This window comes from Balaenoptera musculus, chromosome 20 (genome assembly GCF_009873245.2).
Source record: "Balaenoptera musculus isolate JJ_BM4_2016_0621 chromosome 20, mBalMus1.pri.v3, whole genome shotgun sequence".
NCBI classification, from domain to species: Eukaryota; Metazoa; Chordata; class Mammalia; order Artiodactyla; family Balaenopteridae; genus Balaenoptera; species Balaenoptera musculus.
The window spans coordinates 43,789,585-43,809,507 of NC_045804.1; the positions used below are offsets into that span (position 1 = coordinate 43,789,585).

General features: G+C 42.8%; 2 protein-coding genes across 5 annotated transcripts in view; one reads left to right on the forward strand and one right to left on the reverse strand.

The window, feature by feature from the left end:
- Positions 1 to 1,534: 1,534 nt before the first annotated feature.
- Positions 1,535 to 9,596, reverse strand: SDF2 (stromal cell derived factor 2). Its single transcript, XM_036835484.1, has 3 exons — positions 9,213 to 9,596; positions 5,375 to 5,571; positions 1,535 to 2,454 (listed from the first exon to the last, which is right to left on the reverse strand). Exons 1-3 carry the CDS (start codon positions 9,361 to 9,363, stop codon positions 2,167 to 2,169), a joined length of 636 nt encoding a protein of 211 aa, XP_036691379.1. The 5' UTR covers positions 9,364 to 9,596; the 3' UTR covers positions 1,535 to 2,166.
- A 66-nt stretch (positions 9,597 to 9,662) lies between these two features.
- SUPT6H (SPT6 homolog, histone chaperone and transcription elongation factor) overlaps positions 9,663 to 19,923 on the forward strand; it is a 31,653-nt gene continuing 21,392 nt past the window's right edge. The window contains exons 1-3 of one of the 4 annotated variants that reach the window (XM_036835479.1): positions 9,663 to 9,873; positions 18,821 to 18,962; positions 19,736 to 19,894. In XM_036835479.1, the coding sequence (XP_036691374.1) occupies positions 18,854 to 18,962; positions 19,736 to 19,894 (268 nt within the window). In that variant the 5' untranslated portion in view covers positions 9,663 to 9,873; positions 18,821 to 18,853. Of the gene's footprint in view, positions 9,874 to 18,820; positions 18,963 to 18,984; positions 19,071 to 19,735; positions 19,895 to 19,923 lie in introns of those variants that run through there. The other 3 variants (XM_036835477.1, XM_036835478.1, XM_036835481.1) reach the window with 3 other exon arrangements.

A 19,923-nucleotide genomic window follows, 5' to 3' on the forward strand; every position in this document is an offset into this window, starting at 1 on the left:
CACCTCATTCCATCCACAAAGGAATGAGTTGCACCATTCTGGACCCTTCATTGCAGTTTTCAGTTTCTACTGTGAATAGCACAATCTAGGCACTGGGCCAGGGGGTATTACATAAGTAAAGAATATTGTTCTTGCTCTTCAGCAACAATTTATCTAGGAAGCAAACATAATTATATGAAATAGAGAATTCAGGGCCAACTTTATTTTGCCTATCTCCTTCTCTGTGAAGTCATTGGACAAAGATTCCTTCCAACTCTAGTATAGTGATGTTAATACAGTACAATCTAAAAAAATTCTTTAGCTTCAGATTCTTCGACATACTTATTTCAAAATAAGTACTTCATATCCCTTTGCTCTGACATCCTCATCTCCATAAACATCCTTCAGGATTTCTCTTGGAGACTTTTTTCACTTCTTCAGATAAAGCACCATTTCAACTTTCACCTAGGTTACCCAAAGTTGCTTTTACCCCTCCAACTGGTTTCCTTCCTCATCTAATCCTCTTATTGGTCATTTCACATCTTCCCAAGGGCTCCACCACTGTTTTTTTCAAGTTCGTACTTATCTCTCGGGCGCTATAGTTCCGCCATCCACCTTGTAATCTGCAGCCTCAAGGTATGTTCTGTCTGTGAACCTTCAGAGAAGGCCCAACAACTGAGTAAAAACTCTGACCAAGCCACGAAGGGCTACTTGCAACACAACTCCCTACTCTCGTTCATGTTGTGAAAGCTGATCCCTTTACTCAGCTGTTTCTATCGCTTCCTTTCTTTCTCCCCAGACTGTTACCACCCTACTCCCAACGATCTCAATGGCATGAAATGTTGATTTTATCATTTGTCTACTTCTTTCTGGAGAGCTCTCAAGGGAGCAATGCAACTGAAGTGGAAAAAGAGGGAAGAGGGCAGAGATGGAGCTCAACTAGTTCCTGGTCTCAGCTTACTGAGACGAGCCCTTGTAAAAGAGATCAAGTCTTTTGATGTTACAGGTCACGTCTGGCACAGACCTGGTACCCCCAAATGTTCAACATTAACTCCCTAAAGCAAGTAAGGAAAAAATCCAGAAGTTTCTAAAAATAAAAAGGCCCGCTAGTCACTGAAATTCCAGCAGATGGCAGACACTTCTGTTCACCACTACCATCCTTGGAGGACAGAGAAGCAAACTTCCTGGAACTTCCAAGCAGAGGAAAGGAAGAAGTGAGGTGAGTAGAGGACAAAAGCTTTTTAATCCCCTTTTCAGAGAAAGATAGCTACATTTGTCCAAAAAGTATAGTTATCTCCCAAGAACTAAACACAGTTGTACTGCAGTAAAAAGATGGATTCCTGTCTACAAATTATTTACTAGCTTTAAGAATTCAGGCGGTTACTCAACTTTTCTGTTCTGCATTGGTAAAATCGTAGTATATACCCGGTAACATATCTGTGAAGATTAAATGAGGTAATATCTATAATATGGTGCCTAGTATTTAGCAAGCAGTAAATAAATGTTGGTTCCACTTTCCACCCCTACCCTTTTTTCTCAAGTACAGTAACATATCCAAAATAAAACATTTTATTGGCTATTTATTAAGGGTCTATAGCCATAATTAGTCAAAAATCTAATAAAGATGAGGTGCTGAGGGAGAAGTGAAAGTAAAGATAGAAAAAGTGGGATGCAAGTAAGGCTTTCAAAAGGGCCCACACCAAAGGTTCCCATCATCTCAAAAGAGTGCTAGCAATGACTCTTAGGACTCAAGGATTAATCAGATTATGAAATAGCGTGCCTAATAAATGACAACACAGTGACTAACAGTGAAATTTTTTTTATCATTCTGGAGAAAGAAAGTGGGAGAAAAGTCACACACATTAATAATCCATGATGCCAAGATTCTGAGGAATAAAAATTTCCCAGCTAGGAGGGATGCCTCCCTCAGTTTTTGTTTTATTAATATGAATAAAAAGCATCTGCTCCTTCACCACCAAGTCTTGTACTCAGAAATAACTGACCCAAGTCTGGGAGAACAACCAATTCAAGTGTGAAGGGCTGAGGCTTCCAAACACAGCTACTGTTTCCTATCATGCATCTTCATCTCAGTGGTGACATGGTCACCTGTGGCAGGGATCCAAAGGGTGAAGGAGCAGCAGATGTCTATGAACACTGTGTGGTGACAGTGGCTCACAGCCTCCAGACTCATAGCTCTGTGTGGTGGCCTTCTGCCTTCAACAACTCACTGGGCTTCATGAAGATGCCTTCCATGGCTTTCCAGTAATTGTTCTGGCTTGGCTGGGCCATGCCATGCACCTCTTTTTGCCCATTGATGGGTCGACCATATTGTTCTCCTGTGACAGACAGCAGAACCTCAGTGGAAGAATGCTTGAACCGCACCTCACCATCCCTCACCCAGTAGGGCCCATTACAGAGCACTGTCCAGTCATCCAGATAATCGCCTTCACCTTCCTCACCAAAAGCACTCACTTCCTGGAAGACACAGATAGGTAGTGACATTAGTATGGCTGACACATAGACTTGAAAAGGGGAGGGAGGCAATGGGAAGAAAACTAAGACTATCCAAAAGTGATAAATAAGAGGCTTTCCAGTGTTGTTTAAAAATAAATAAAATAGAATAAAACTGTGGAAAAAAGATAAAAAGACACCAAGGACATGAAATCACTTGCCGTAAGATTATGGTCCAAACGTTTACTTTGCAAATATTCCTCTATTTGCCTTATATTTTCTATTATAGTCTTAAAATACTTTACCTCTTGTTATTTGACGTTAAATATTCCTGCCTCATTCCCTTAACTAGACATTAAGTGACGTGGTGAGAAACACAAGTTGGAAAGAGGATGGGCTCTGGAAACAGGCAAACCTTGAATGTCAGCTTTGTTCCTTCCTGTGTAACTCCTTTGGGCTTTCATTTTCTCCTCTATAAAATGATGACAATAATACCTTACAAAATAATTGTGAGAATTAAATAAAATAATAAATATTAATTGAGCAGAGTATAGCAGATTCTATCTTCCACTCGTATTCTAATCCCATTCCCCATAAGACCAAAAATTCAGAGTTTCTATCACAATTTTAAAAGTAACTGATTATTTCAGACATATATAATTTTTTTTAATTGAATTATAATTGACCTACAACACTATGTTAGTTCCAGGTGCACAACACAGTGACTCAATACGTTACAAAACGTATTACAAAATGACCACTACCAGACACATACAATTTAAATATACACTAAGAGCTATAAAATTTTAGATGATAAAAATCAGTTATTTGGAAATAAAGTCTGTAAGACTAAAGGCAAAAGAAACTGCACATAATTAACAATTCTACTACTATACTTGTATACTGGAACTGAACAAGTAAGTAAATGGATGAGAGTGTTAGCAGCCCGGTGTCTCACTGTTAGAGTGGGAATTTACAAATAAGCAAAGGGAGGAGGCTAAAATGGTCTATGTGGCAATGGATTAGAATTGGAGGCATCAGTAAGAACTCATGTTTAACTTAATATAGATATAGATGGTTACATATGTGAACACTTACAATAAATATGAGTATATACACGTACATACATATATTTCTTTGCTCTGTCAGGTGAGAGGGCCTAAAAGAAACAAAATCCCCTAGCAACAAGCTCATGAAAGGCCTAGATCTTGGTTTAAGAATACCCTTTTCCAATAAAAGGAAGCAGGACTCCATAGGGAAATAGCTGATTCTAGGACTGGGGCAAGAAATATACAAGATGAGCCTGGAGTATCTTTTACTGCCGGAAAGTTAAGGAAGTGTTAAAACGTAGCCACACACATACACAATGATGGGAGCAGGTCAAATGGACACAGGAGACAACTGAAAGAGCTCCCAACAGCCAAAGGTGGAAAAATGTGAGCAACATAATGAAGACAGTGGTATTGGATTATAACTCAAAGTATAAAATAAATATACAGGAGTCCATACCAATGAAAATAAATGACTGAATAAATACAGAAAAGACAAATCTTCCATGCAGAAGGATTCCAAATAAATTATGTAACTCTTCTACCCTAAAGGAAGAGGAGCATAACTCCCAACTCAAGTATGAGCTGTGCACAGTGACTTCCTTCCAAAGAGTACAGTATGTAAAGGGAAAAAGGGAAAAGAATAACTTTACAAGAGAAACCTGAAAAACACTACTTCAGCCAGGTAATCAATATCAACAATCATAAGATATTATGTACCCTTGATAGATGGGATGAAAATGGCACTTTACCTCTGTGGTCTTCCTGCCCAAAACCTTTATAAATCCAGTCTAATCATAAGAAAAAGATCAGACAAATTCCAACAGAGGATCACCCTATAATATACCTGACTAGCACTCCTCTAAACTATCAAGGTCAGGACTTCCCTGGTGGCGCAGTGGTTAGGAATCCGCCTGCCAATGCAGGGGACATGGGTTCAAGTCCTGGCCCAGGAAGATCCAACGTGCCGCGGAGCAACTAAGCTGTGCACCACAACTACTAAGCCTGCGCTCTAGAGCCTGTGAGCCACAACTACTGAGCCTGCGTGCCGCAACTACTAAAGCCTATGCACCTAGCCTGTGCTCTGCAACAAGAGAAGCCACCGCAATGAGCAGCCTGCGCACCGCAACGAAGAATAGCCCCCACTCGCCCAACTAGAGAAAGCATGCATGCAGCAACGAAGACCCAACGCAGCCAAAAATGAATAAATAGATAAATTTATAAAAAATAAACTATCAAGGTCAACAAAAACAAGGAGAATCTGAGAAACTGTCACAGCCAAGAGCAGTCTAAGGAAACAACTAAATGTAATGTGGATGGGATCCTGGAACAGAAAAAAGACAGTAGGTAAAAACTAAGGAAATCAGAATGAACTATAGACTTTAGTTGATAATAACATATCAGTATTGCTTTATTAACTGTAGCAAATTTACCATACTAATGTTAAGATGTTAATAGGGAAAAATATATACAGAGGGGGAGTGGGAAGGAAGCAGTCATTAAGGGATCCACATCCTTCAAAAGTTCAAGGCTTAAAAAAAATGGCACAATACCTAATTCATTTTCCTAATGTGGTTAGTTGGCATCATAAAAAAATAATAATTTTTATCACAAGTTTGGAAAACACTGGGTTTCTTTATTGCAAGATTTATCAAGATAACTTATGATACACTAACATATACCTATTCTCTCTTTCCTCATTTCTTGATTTGATCTAAACGTAGAGTCTCCATTTTGACCAGAAACAACTTCCTTCACACTTATGAGACAGAGGCAATTCTTCAGGTCTGCACAAAAGAGAAGATCTATACCTGGAAGAGAAAGGGCTAAGAACCAAGATATCAAACAACTCAACTGAGTAATGAGCAGCAATGACCCACAGGATGCCACCTCACCTGGTTTCCAGAAAGAGGTGAGGTGAAGTGGTGACTGTGGAGGTTTCGGCCAGTGTTGACATGTGTCAGCCGGATGGGCTGACCACATCTGATGGGGGTTCCCCTCTCACACACTGTGGCCGTCTTCCCCCGTATCCTCCAGTAACTATTGCTGTCATCCACAGAGCTTACACCTGTCACTGACTGCTGCCCACTACCTGCAGTCAAAAAAAAAAGAAAAAGAAAAAGAAAAGAGGGTGAGCTTAACGTGACCCCTCTCTTTCCTATGGCTAATAATGTGCCCTGTGTCATAAAATAGGTTTGGGGGGCTGGGAAGGAAACCCCATGCTTCATATTTTTTTCTTCTATGATATTAAAATATATATGAAAAACACTAAATGTATTTATATAGTATTAGTTATTATATGATAAACTATGTTTAAGAGTGTACCATATCAGGGCTTCTCTGGTGGCACAGTGGTTAAGAATCCAATCTGCCTGCCAGTGCAGGGGACACGGGTTTGAGCCCTGGTCCAGGAAGATCCCACATGCCATGGAGCAACTAAGCCCGTGCACCACAGCTACTGAGCCTGCGCTCTAGAGCCCGTGCTCCGCAATAAGAGAAGCCACCGCAATGAGAAACCCGCGCACCGCAACGAACAGCAGCCCCCACTCACCGCAACTAGAGAAAGCCCACGCGCAGCAACGAAGACCCAATGCAGCCAAAAATAAATTAATTAAAAACAAAATAAAATGAGACTGGTTTTTGCTGTCAACTTTAATCCAACAAGCCATTACAGCTCTCCAATTCCTGTAAGTGATATATCCAGCATATTACAAAAGTTTTTTTTTTTTAATTTACAATTTCAACATTTTTTTTTCAATTTTATTTATTTAGTTATTTGGCTGCATTGGGTCTTTGTTGCTGTGCACGGGCTTTCTCTAGTTGTGGCGAGCTGGGGCTACTCTTTGTTGCAGTGCGCAGGCTTCTCACTGCGGTGGCTTCTCTTGTTACGGAGCACAAGCTCTAGGTGCGCGGGCTTCAGGAGTTGTGGCACACGGGCTTAGTTGCTCCGCGGCATGTGGGATCTTCCCGGACCAGGGCTCGAACCCGTGTCCCCTGCATTGGCAGGAGGATTCTTAACCACTCCACCACCAGGGAAGTCCCACAAAAGTATTCTTAAGTCATCTAAATTTGGTTCATACTACTTAAAAATGGTGCGATTTTGCAGGTTAAAAGGTACTAGGTTAAACATGTAGCTACAGGCTTGAAAAAAAGTGGAAATATACAAATAATAATTGCTAACCAGCTAATGTGTACTTGAGCAATTACTGGGTATCAGATACAAACCCAGGCTTTTTACTTGAATATTCTTAATTGATACAATCATCTACTCTCTGAGGTAGCTATTATTATTATTACCCCCATTTTACAGTGGAGTGTTAAAAAGGCTGAATAATATGCCCAAGATCACATAATCTTAAGAGACAATGCAGGGTTTGAACCTAAGTGGACCAACTCTAGAACTCACACTCTTAACCACTCTACCACCTGGCCTCCCACAAAGCTTTATTTTCTGTTAAGTTCCCCCAAATAGGCCACTCATATAAACTCAAGGGATATTCTCTTCCCTAGGCCTCATTCACTACTCAGTTCTTTGAAGGCACTCCGTATTTCCCAGACACTTTCCTCAGTCACTCTTGCCTATTGCTCCTAGCTTTCCCTTCAGTCCCCTGGCCCTGCCTGACCACAAACTTTTGATGACACTTCCCTTTTACCACTTAACATAACTGCATTGTACCAGTTATCTGGGTGAATGTTTATGACTAAACTACCAGTTTCTCTCTCTTGTTTCTTCTATTCAACTCAATGATTTTGTTATATCTTAAAAAACAAAAGGCTAACCAACCCTCCCTCCTCACTTCTGGTTACTGCCTTAGAGTTCTCTTGGTCCTCACTTCCATGCCTCACTAAATCATGGTCTACACTTTCTGTCTCCTACTTTTCACTTTCTATTCAACCCTCCACTTCCTTTCCCATTCTTAAACTTTAGGATTACCCAGAGTTCCATCCCTGGCCCTTATACATTCTTAAATACTGGTTGGGGATCAAGACAAAAGCATTTACAAGTGCTTCAACAAGTTTTTCAAGTGATTCAAATTGACACCAGATTGCAAACCACAGTTCATCCTGGGCAATTTCATTTACTCTCCCCACATCTTCAACCACCACCCAGACAATGATGTTGTACTTAACTCTGTATCTCAGGCTCAGCACAGATCTCTCTTCTGAGCTCCAGACTGAACCTGGTTCTCAAATCTGGATGCCCATCAGAAGCACCTGAAGAGATTTTTAAACCTATAGATTCCTACTGGCAGCCTCTCTCCACCCAGATTCTGATTCAGTAGATCCAAAATAGGAAACTAGATCAAATTAAAATATAATAAGCCTGACACATAGTAGGTATTCACTGAATGGCCGCTAGGATTATTTTACTTTATTTATTTTTGGATGCATTGGGTCTTCGTTGCTGCGCGCAGGCTTTCTCTAGTTGCAGCGAGTGGGGACTACTCTTCGTTGCGGTGTGCGGGATTCTCATTGCGGTGGCTTCTCTTGTTGCGGAGCACAGGCTCTAGGCACGCGGGCTTCAGTAGTTGTGACACATGGACTCAGCAGTAGTGGCTCACGGGCTCTAGAGCGCAGGCTCAGTAGTTGTGGCGCACGGGCTTAGTTGCTCCGCGGCATGTGGGATCTTCCCGGACCAGGGCTCGAACCTGTGTCCCCTGCATTGGCAGGCGGATTCTTAACCACTGCGCCACCAGGGAAGCCCACCGCTAGGATTATTAAGACGTCCCAACAATGACAATTCAGTTCCTCTCCTAGTCTACCTGGCCAGACAGGTTTTGGGTATCATAAACCACAGTCCAGTCTCCATCTAAGAGAACTCCTTCCTCTCTTGGCTAATAGCATCATCAGTTATCTAAGATAGAAATCTAGCAGTCATCTTAGATGTCTCTCACATCTCACTACCTGAACTTTTTTCTCTCCTTTCTGTCTGTTTTCGTTTCCTTGTAACTTGCTCACTGCTGTATTTCCTGTATCTAGAACAATATTAGACACACAGTAGATTCCTTAAATCTATACTGAATGAATGAATCCACAAATAATTGCTGAATTATAAATGAACCCACAAGCTAAGCATTTTAGTTTCATACGTTAAAAAGCCCTCTAAACAGTTTCCTCTCCAATTCCAGTGAGTGCTTCAGTTCTTCTTTACAAAAAGGATAAGGTCTGAGTGAAAAGAAGCCAAAGGAACAGAGTTGAAGACCAAGTGTAAGATGGAAAAGAGCTAGAACAGAGGGTTATAATCAAAGAATGAGGTCTTGGAAGACTTCAGAAATAACAGCACTTACTGTAATTTTCTACATGTCTGTCTCTCCTGCACTGAGTAGTACCAGCCTGCAGTAACTGAAAGCAGACTTTGACCCTGGACAGATGTGGATCGAACCCCATCACTGTCATTCACTAGCTGCCAAGACTTGAGTATGCGATTTATTTGAGTCTGTTTCCTCACCTGTAAAATGAGGATAATAATAGTCTATGCGTCGTAGGAATGTTATAAGTTTTAAAAAGCAAATATGTAATGTGCCTGGCACGAAGCTCACCACATAGAAACTAAGATTACGATTAAGATGCTTAAAGACCACTCAACTCTCGGACTCTCCGCCTCCAGACCTCAGGAACCTCCCCCGGGCTCCCCTAACCTTCCCAGACCACACCCCTCAGAGTCTCTCTAGGCCCCGCCCCCTCCGGAGCCTACCAAGCCTTCCCAGCCCACCCGAACCCGGGTGGCCGTACCTGACCCGTAGCGCACGTCGTGTGAGTGCAGTCGCACGTTGTGGCGCGTATTGAGCAGCTTCACCACAGAACCGCATGTAACGACAGCCAGATTGGACGATCCCACAGCACTCCACAAACCCCCGAACAACAGCAGCGACACCACAGCCATCCTGTCTGTAGCACGGAACCCCTAATCTTCGAAGAAAACTCGGCCCCTCCCCGGAACCGGAAGCCGCGGGTGGAACCACAGAGAGGACGAAAAGGAGCTCTAGTCTGGTCTTTATGGTTCCTTTGGCTAGAGCGGCCTGAGGAACAGGCTAGGTCTGGTTGCTTCCGACCTCCTCATTCAACTTATTCTGTTCCGGGGGCCCTGTGACAGTTGCCTTCCTGACCTGCTTTGGCCAGCCCAGCCCAGCTACCCCCATCCCTCCCTCCCCACCCGACCCCCGCCCCCGGCGAAGCCCGTAGACCTGTTTGGGAGAAGAGAGCAAGAACTGGTCCGCCCACTCCCAGTGACAGGGAGCCGGAAGTGACGTAGTACGTTGACGCAGCAGCGGCGGCGGTGGCGGCGGAGGTACTGTGCGGTGGGTCCGTACTATCTTTTCCCAGTCTCGGTTCGAGGACTCCATTTTCCTCGGTGGGGGCTTAGCGCACCGGAGAAGCGGCGGGCCTCAGGCAGGTAAAGTTTGGACTGGAAAGCGTGTTCCTCGAATGGGTCAGGTGGGGAGCCAGGCTCCTAGGGCCTGGTCCCGTAAGGGACGAGGCACTGGGGAGCCGTATGCGGGAAGAAGGGGGCCGCCGGCCTGCCCTGCTGTATGAGAGAGAAGGAGGAAGAAAGCGGGGTAGTTGCTCGGAGTCTCAAGGCTTTTCCCAACCCTCTGCCACCCAGAACCCATAAATTGGGTGGCCTGTTGTGTCAGCAGGCTTCCTGGGATGCCGTCCTTCTCTCGCAGCTTCTGAAAACTGGGCCGCGCGATAGGGTTTGGAATGGAAGGGACCTGGGGCTTCCGAGTCAGGATCAGGTGATCGAATTGTTTGTCCTGGGGATGTGAAACCTACGGAGCTTCCAGCAACTCGGCCATCAGGCTAGAGGGCGATGCCAAATTCCGTCTTTTTCCATATTGTTGAGTAATGTAATTAGAACTTTTTGTAAATGACTACATTCATCAGACGCTTACCACACACATCAGAATGGGCTATTAAGACAAAAACTTTATTTTCTTCCAGTTTCTGCCTTTCTCTCCAGGGACTCCCTTGAACCAGCTGGAGCGATTCATTTCCCGTGTTTGTTACAAGTACTGATACTTATTTTTCTTTTAGAGAAGGCCTCAGCTCTCTTAAAATACTTCACTGTAATATCAGAAGTAGCAAGGGAGTATTAAGTTACACTGCTGTTGTTAATGAACATGGAGAGTGTAAAGAATTTTGAATATGATTTCTTGGGACAAAAAAAGCTTAGTTCGATGTTTTTTAGTTTAACTGTTTATATGAAAGTTACTGATTTTTAAGTCTTATGTATTGATTACAAAAGTATGACTGCTCCCCCATCAACTGTGAATTTAGAGCCCTTTTGCATGACTTGTGTTCCTCCAGCCAGTACAAGTCTGAAACATCTGAAAGCTTATTTAGTTGGTTTGGGCGGCTACTAGATCAGATTAGCATGGTATTGCTACTCCCGAAGAGGTTTAAATCTCATCCTGGGATTAATCACATCAGGAAGTGGTGCAGTCACATCTTACAGTTGAATTTCCTTCAGAGTTTAATCCTGGGTTTTCGGCATGCTTCCTTCAGATGACCTAGTCCTGTGGCTTTAATAACCATCTGAAAGTTGGCAACTCCCGAGTTTAAATCTCTAGCCCAGCCTTCTCTCCTCTATGTTTAAGAATCACACAAAATGCCTATTTAACAGCTCCATTTGGATGTCTCTTAGACATCCCAAACCTGACATAAGAAAAAGAAAATTTTGGTTTTTCCCATCATCCCAAACCTGGTCTTCCCTACATTACTAAGTGGTACTCTCATCCACACGCTTACCAAAGCCAGACCTCTGAAAATCATCTTGGATTTTTTTTTACTATCCACCCCCCCACCCCACCGCCAGGTCTTTCATTAAGTCCTGTCATTTCTACCTCCAAAATATATTTCAAATCTCTCTTCTATTCTCCATCTCCACTGCTGCTACCCTGTTCCAAGCCACCAGCATCTTTTGCCCAAGCTACCACAATAGTATCTTCAGTTTTCTCTGCTTCCACCCAGAACCCCTCCCAGTCCATTTTCCACATTAGCAGGATCAGGTCAGGTCAGATCATGTCATTTTCTTTTCCAGTGGCTTTCCGTGGCCTTCGCAGCCTGACTTGAGCAGGCCCCTTCTCCCTCTCGCATTCCGCTGCCTTCACCATTCTTTGGTCACACTGGCCATAGGATATTGCCTACCATATGCCAAGTTCTTGCCCACCTTTTCAGCCAGGAACCTCCTCCCCTGGCTCTGCATACCACAGCCTGCCCATTCTTGACCTCTTGGCCTAAACTAACCCTCTCAAAGGTGAGGGTGTTTACTTCCTTCCTAGCACTTACAGCAAGCTTTATTTTATTTGTTTGTGGTTTGTCTCCTGGCAAACTACAGAATACAGGTATCCTAGGGGCAGGGAGTTTGTCTTGTATGTGCCTGGCGTGTAGTAGGCACTCATTAAATAAATATTTATTTAATTAACAAGTAAATTATTAAGTCAGTTCTTGGTTTAAAACCTGTAGGGGCTTCCCAGCACCTTTCAGATAGAATCCAAAATCCTTAAGTTGTCCTATCAAGATCCTTGTGGCCTCACCTCTCACTCATCATGAACCCTCTCTCCAGTCAAACTGACCCTCACTGTTCCTGCTACAGCATATTCTGGGCCTTGCGCTGGGAGCACTTTTCTCCAACAACACCGCTTCTCGAACCATCTCCAAAGAAGCCAACTCCTCCACTTAGTTAATTCCGCCTCACTGAGGTCTTTATTTAAAGTCACTTTCTCAAAAGCAGGTTAGAATCCTCTATTACAGGCTCCCATGGTACCTTTGCCATCAGTTTTTTTTCTTTTAACATTTATTTAATAAATTTTTTTAAATTTTATTTATTTTATTTTTGGCTGCGTTGGGACTTTGTTGCTGTGCGCGGGCTTTTCTCTAGTTGTGGCAAGCACAGGCTTCTCATTGTGGTAGCTTCTCTTGTTGCAGAGCACGGGCTCTAGGCGCGCACGGGCTCAGTAGCTGTGGCTCGGGGACTCTAGAGCGCAGGCTCAGTAGTTGTGGCGCACGGGCTTAATTGCTCCATGGTATGTGGGATCTTCCTGGACCAGGGCTTGAACCCGTGTCCCCTGCATTGATTGGCAGGCAGATTCTTAACCACTGCACGAGGGAAGCCCATGCCATCAATTCTTTAAAGACCTTCTGTACTTCTAGATTAGGGGTTCCTAAACTAAGAAATTAGGCCACTCCCATTCATTTACATACTGTCTATGTCTGCTTTTGTACTACAATGGCAGATCAGCCCCTCTGTGCTAGAGCAGGAACTGTCTGCTCCCCCAGTGTGTGTTGCACAAGGCTCAGTAACTTGCAGGGATACTGAATCTGGTTACATATTTTAGTTGTTCCTGCTCCTCGTTTGCCCTTTCTTTGTCCCCCAAGGAAATATGGAAAGAAAAGAAAAAACTAATATTTTTACATTACTTATTATGTTAACCATTATTAACAATAGTGCTTTTTATGCCCAGGCATTGAAAAGATTCTTGAAAAGATTCTAATACTGTTATTTCTTATAAATACGGTATGCATGTTAAAATGGTTATAGGCAGAATTAACATTTTCTGTATTCTAACATCTTGATGTGATTAGGATTTTTCATGACAGAGTTCTGAATCCCAAATTTAAAAGAACTTGTCTTGAGTGGACTCTGAATACTTTTGTTTATTAAACTCTTAGGTTTTTGTATTCCAAGTTGGGTAGTCATTTGTGAACACCTTTGGAGAAGTCCTAGGCTCTTGCTCATCAAATGCAGAATGTCTTATAGTTTAAACTCCACACCAGACTTCTAGGGCTATTCTCCAGATCACTAGGCCCTGTCAGACCTCTAAGCCTTTGCTCATGTTGCCTTTTTCCAGACTATCTTCTTAACTCCTCTCAACTCAGGCATCACCTTTTCTGAGGCATTCTCTGACCTCTGTCTTAATATTGCTTTCATAGTTCTCGTATATAACTACCATAAAACATTTATTGTGCTCTGTCATAACTTTATTTATATATTTATTTATTTATTTATTTATTTATTTATGGCTGTGTTGGGTCTTCGTTGCAGCACGCAGGCTTTCTCTAGTTGAGGCGAGCAGGGGCTGCTCTTCGTTGTGGTGTGCGGGCTTCTCATTGCGGTGGCTTGTCTTGTTGCAGAGCACCAGCTCTAGGTGTGCGGGCTTCAGTAGTTGTGGCGCACGGGCTCAGTAGTTGTGGCTCGCAGGCTCTAGAACACAGCCTCAGTAGTTGTGGCACACGGGCTTAGTTGCTCCGCGGCATGTGGGATCTTTCCGGACCAGGGCTCGAACCTGTGTCCCCTGCATTGGCAGGTGGATTCTTAACCACTGCACCACCAGGGAAGCCCCTGTCATAACTTTATTTACAAGTTTTTTGTGAGATGAATATGAACACTAGGGTCAAAAGCATGTTTTACTTATTTTTATATACCCAAGTCCCAGCACAGAGCTTTACCCTAAAAAAACAAAATTGTAAACGTTAATTGAAGCTGCCAGTGGGGGGAATTAACAGACATCTCTTTTTGCTCTGGTCTCCTTTTAATTGCCTCCTACATCATCTTGTTCAAAGGGAGGGACTGTGGAGGGCCTCCCCTGTGGCAATCTGATCCCAGCTCCGTTCCTCTTCCAGAGAATGTCATGGTAACCGCCAGCCTGTCCCTTTGAGCCACATCTTGTACTGCAGCTGTGCTTCCGCCTGGAGAAACCTTCTCCTTTCACCACCCGACTCCCCTTCTGGATCTATTTCAGTAGCAAATTTAACTTACAATCTGAATATGGGGAAAATTCAAGAGCATAAGTCCTAAATACAAAATCCAAATGACATCAGACTCAGATATCATATATTAATGATAATCACATACTAATAAATTGTGTTTTTGTTCTGGAATAGTTGCTGTTTGCCAACCTCAGCCTGCAGTGCTGCTGCAGCACCCTCTGCACACCTAGCTCCCCCAAATTGCAGCAAATCAGGATTGCGTCTGGCACAAGCTATTTTAACTAGAAGTCTTGGCAGTGAGTTAGATCGGAGGCATTCCCCGGCTATAGCACAGCATGTACTTCATTGCTAACCTAGGGAATGGGAGGAAAGCTGCATGCAGCACAGAGCACCAGCTGCCCGCAAAACAGAATAAAGCTGTGCTTTCATCAGGTAGGCTGTCTGTTTCTCTCTGCTAAGTAGGCTGTAGGGCATCTGGTCTGGAGGAGCTGGCATTTAGTGTGAAGATGTTGAGGCCTTACAAGACTGAATTTGTGGGTCTGATAGGCTAATTAAAGCAAGCTATCTGTGGGGGCTGCTGTACCCAAATCTATTTTTAATGACTCAGTTCAGGGCTGAAAGAGAGCAGTATTAAAATTAGAGCACCACATTTAATCGGCAGAATTTTTAGATACTCACTTTTGGCTGTACTCAGGCTGAATGACCTTAAGGATACAGATCTTGGGGGGGAAAGGGCATCAGTCTAACCCAAGGCTTCCTGTATCACCACCCTGTGGGACCTATACAATGGTGTAGTATAGTGGCTCTCAAACTTTTTGATCTCAGGACCCCTTTATACTCTTAAAGATAATTTAAGATTCCAAAGACATTTTGTTAATGTGAGTTATATCTATTGATGTTTATGAGATTTATACATATAGATGTTAACCAGATTAGAAATTAAAATTAATTTCTAAACTAAATTAATAATGACTAAATAAATAGATGAATGTTAATTCATTTTAACATAATAATAAGCCTGTTTGCAATATACAAGTATATCAAATCAACACATTATAGACCTTAACCTTACACAATGTTATATGCCAATTACAGTTGACCCTTGGATAACACAGGGTTGATGTGCTGACCCACCTCTCTTCCCCTCACAATCTGCATACGGTTATCTCTGCCTCAAAAACAAAGGAATTGATGAATGACTCACCCAAGGGCAGGAAGCTGAAACAGTTTGGATAGAATCAAAACTCAAACCCTGATTCTTTTGATTCCACATATTGTGATCTCTAATCAAACACAAACGGTTTCCCACATTTAATTTAAAGATCTGTAAAATGAAAATACAGATACTACTATATTTGCTGGGTAAAAAATCCACATATAAGTGGACCCACACAGTTTAAACCCATGTTGTTCAGGGGTCAATTGTACATGAATAAAGCTGAGAAAAAAAGTAAGCCCACTACATTTTAGCATAAATAACACATTTTATGAAAAACAAGTATAATCTTCAAAACAAAAAACGTAGTAAGAAGAGTGACGTTGTTTGGGGGTTTTTTTGGTTTTTGGTTTTTTTTGGGTTTTGGGGTTTTTTTGGTTTGTTTTGGGGTTTGGGTTTTTGGAGGGGGGTTTGTTTTGGTTTTGGGTTTGGGTTGTTTTGTTTTGTTTTGTTTTTGGCAAATCCTTTTAATGTCTGCCTTAACAGAGGAATGCTGGATTCTCCTACCTGCTTCTGCATTCAGTCTGTTGTGATACTACATGTCGTATAACCTCTGGAAAACTCCATTGTACGCTCATGAGAGAAAGGAGGGGGTGATCCCTGGACCACACTTTGAGAACTACTGATGTGATAGAAACAACTGTTTATGTGGAGTCAGACAGACCTTAACTCAGATCTCACCTCTTGCAGTTGACAGTTGTGTTGCCTTGAACAAGTGACTTCATCTCTGAGTCTATTTCCTCCTTTGCTGAATGGAGAGAGAAGTGTGCTGTAACTCCTAGGACATTGTAGGGGTTAATAGGTGATTTATTAAGTGTCTGGAACTTGGTAGGTGTGCAACAAATATTCCTCAGTGCACATTTTTTTTAATTGCTTAAAGTACCCAGGAAAGGCCTATATTAGTTTTGGTTCAGTTTTGTGGGTTTGTTCATTTTCCAATTCTCTTCCTGTGTCTGCTCTACATAATATGTCAAAATACATAAAATTATTTAAGGTCCTTATTTGGCCCTCTACTAGACATCAACTCCTTGAGAACATACAGTCCTGTTTCTCTTCAAATCCCCAGCTCCTAGCAGAATGTTTGTACTTGGTAGGCATTCAGTACAGTTTGAAAAGAATGGCATCTGAAACCTCAGCCTAAAATTGAACATAAGACCATAGCATGACCCTCCCTTTCCACCAGAACTTAGTACCTTCAGTTTTATTTCCCTGAGCTCAGTTAATCTTAATTGGTTATGGTATCAGTTGATATCAGTAAGGGTAATTTTCAGGAGAATTAGAGCCACAGAACTTAAGCCTCCTTCTAGAGCTTAGACCACTTGAGGTAGCCATTAGCCACCCTCCTCTCTCTCCAGTTCCACTGCCATCTTTAACTGGGAAGACATGAAACAATAAGTAATCTATTTAACAGATACTTAGTAGTTTCTATTTTGTATAGAGCACCTAGTGGGAAACAGCTTATCTGGTACAGAATAAAGTACCACGTAATGCCTCTTATATTGCCGTTTATGTTTTCATGGTTTTTATTAGCCCTTCAATTGGATATCGTCTTTGACTTCCGGAAGCTTATAGTCTAAGTGGAGAAAATGGACATATGCAGTGGACCGTAATTCAGGACAGGGTGAGGAGTGGTGCTGAGTTGGTCAGCAGCCAGCTTCAGGGTTCCAGAATGGAATCTTGATGCTATGATTTGTGTGATCAGTGCTGTGGTTTTTTGTTTGTTTGTTTTGTTTTTTATATTTTTGGCTGCGTGGGGTCTTCGTTGCTGCGTGCGGGCTTTCTCTAGTTGCGGCGAGCGGGGGCTACTCTTCGTTGCGGTGCGCGGGCTTCTCATTGCAGTGGCTTCTCTTGTTGCGGAGCACGGGCTCTAGGCGTGCGGGCTTCAGTAGTTTTGGCACATGGGCTCAGTAGTTGTGGCTCATGGGCTCTAGAGCGCAGGCTCGGTAGCTGTGGTGCACAGGCTTAGTTGCTCCGCGGCATGTGGAATCTTCCCGGACCAGGGCTCGAACCGTGTCCCCTGCATTGGCAGGCAGATTCTTAACCACTGTGCCACCAGGGAAGTCCCAGTGCTGTGTTTTGTTTTTTTTTTTTTAATTTTATTTATTTATTTATTTATTTATGGCTGTGTTGGATCTTCGTTTCTGTGCGAGGGCTTTCTCTAGTTGCGGCAAGTGGGGGCCACTCTTCATCGTGGTGTGCAGGCCTCTTATTATCGCAGCCTCTCTTGTTGCGGAGCACAGGCTCCAGACTCGCAGGCTCAGCAATTGTGGCTCACGGGCCTAGTCACTCCGTGGCATGTGGGATCTTCCCAGACCAGGGCTCGAACACCGTGTCCCCTGCATTGGCAGGCAGATTCTCAACCACTGCGCCACCAGGGAAGCCCCAGTGCTGTGTTTTAAAACCCAGGAAACTCCATGTCATGGTACTGTGGTTCTCCACTGAGTCATTTCCAGACTTTGGATGCATCTGACAGCAGGAAAGTAGAAGACAAAGTTGGGATTGGTTGGTACAAAATTACAGAATGCTGAGGAAAATTATGCCCAGGATTCGAATTTAAACTCAGTTAGCATTTTTTGAAATAGTAGACTATGTTCTTTCTCCTATGTCGTGTAATATTCTTAACTACCCTGCGAGGTAGGTAGTGCTGTTGCCATTTTCCAGATGAAGAAATTGATATTCAGGCACATTCAATAATATGCTTAAGTTTATATACCTAGTAGATGGTGGGGCCAGAATTTGACCTCTACTCTTAGGCCCAGCAGTTTTTGTATTTAACTATGTTGCATTTAATTTGTAGGCCATGGAAGTCTCTTTCAAAGTGTTTTTTTGTATTTTTGGTTTTTTGGTTTTTGTTTTGCTGGGGAGGTAAATGGTCACAATAGAGTTGTGGTTCTGATGTTTCTGAAGAGGCCCCTTCTCTACCCAAATGCTCCCAACCACTACTCACACAAGTGGGCTGAGATGAAACGTTGTTTAATCTGTGGAAAAGGATTTTCCTTTTGATAATGTATATGAAAGTTCCTGTCATTAAGTTGGCATTTAATTATTGTTTCCCAAACTTATGAGTGAGTCATATAATCTCACTACACCGTATCCCTACCTATATGATTATTCCTACACTAATTTCTTCGTCTGCCTATTTCTGTCCCCAAATGGTAAGTGCGATAAAACTCTTTGGACAAGCAAGATGTTATATACAGAGCAGTCCAGTATGATTGCTTTTTTAAAGGTACACATGAGAGGGGCAATTGTGAGAGGAATGGATAATGGAAGAGATGGAGCCATCTGATTCTTACTCTCTCCTCCTAGGTCGAAATGATTGGGCAGATCAGTGGCACCTAGCTGAATGCTTTTTGTGGAAATGTTTAAAGGTCCTCTGTCTCATTTTTTATCCCCAACTCCTTTCCTTCCCTAGTCGTCTTCAGGCAGGCCGTGAGAAGCTGCAGCAATGTCTGATTTTGTGGAAAGCGAGGCTGAGGAGTCAGAGGAAGAGTACAATGATGAAGGCGAGGTGGTGCCCCGGGTCACCAAGAAATTTGTAGAAGAGGAGGATGACGGTGAGGAAGCCCCAGCCTCAAGCTTCTCCCCAGTATTGCTAAGCTTTGGATAGTTGGATTCTTGCTGATGAGAGGCTCAGGCTGAGCACAGAAGTTATCACACATGAGGTACCAGCTTGAGAATTTTCAGTCATTCATAGAAAATATTTACTGAGCATCTGTCTGCTGTATGCCAGGCCCTGTGCCTAGAACTAGGAATACAACATAAAGTCCCAGCTATCGTAGAGTTTACATTAGTGGGAGGGGACAGACAGTAAACCAATAAATAAATACATAGGTAATGTTTCGCTCTTTTAGAGACTTAGCACTGTTGGTATTTACGTACCCAGTTTCCAAGTTCTCTGTCCAAATCCAACCATTAGGATCATCAGCAGAGTGGAACCATGAAATGGCTTTAGAAAGGAAAATGCAAGCTTCATGAAAAGCATTATGGATGAAAGAAGGAATATAGCTACTGAGTTTATAAACTGAGAGGAAAACAAAGGTTACTGGTGGCTGTAAAGCCTCTAGTAATGATTTTGACGAGCCAAAGTAATTAGGAAGCTCATCTTGCCTAAATACAGATGGTGAATGTGGAAAAGAGATATTCCTTTCCAGAAGCTGCTCTAAGTCAGTGGTCATGTTTTTTGTATCTTTAGATGAGGCAGAAGAGTTAACATGGCATCCAGGTCATTAGGTTCAGAGCAGATGAGAAATAACAGTTAAGCAGGTGGCCCTGCCCCAGCCCCAGCCTATTTCCCAAACTGCATGCCTCAAACATGCATGTTTTCCAGATGAGGAGGAGGAGGAGGAGAACCTAGATGATCAGGATGAACAAGGAAACCTGAAAGGCTTTATCAATGACGATGACGATGAAGATGAAGGGGAGGAGGATGAGGGTAGTGACTCTGGTGATTCAGAAGATGATGTTGGCCACAAGAAGAGAAAACGCAGTGAGTAGCCTCTCCTCAGGTCAGGTGAG

Excerpts from the sequence above, each read along its gene's own strand:
- SDF2 (XM_036835484.1), bottom strand. The coding sequence starts at position 9,363 with ATGGCTGTGGTGTCGCTGCTGTTGTTCGGGGGTTTGTGGAGTGCTGTG. Across the intron at positions 5,572-9,212 it reads CGACGTGCGCTACGGGTCAG|GTAGTGGGCAGCAGTCAGTG; the intron begins GTACGGCCACCC and ends TTTTGACTGCAG. Across the intron at positions 2,455-5,374 it reads CACCTCTTTCTGGAAACCAG|GAAGTGAGTGCTTTTGGTGA; the intron begins GTGAGGTGGCAT and ends TGTGTCTTCCAG.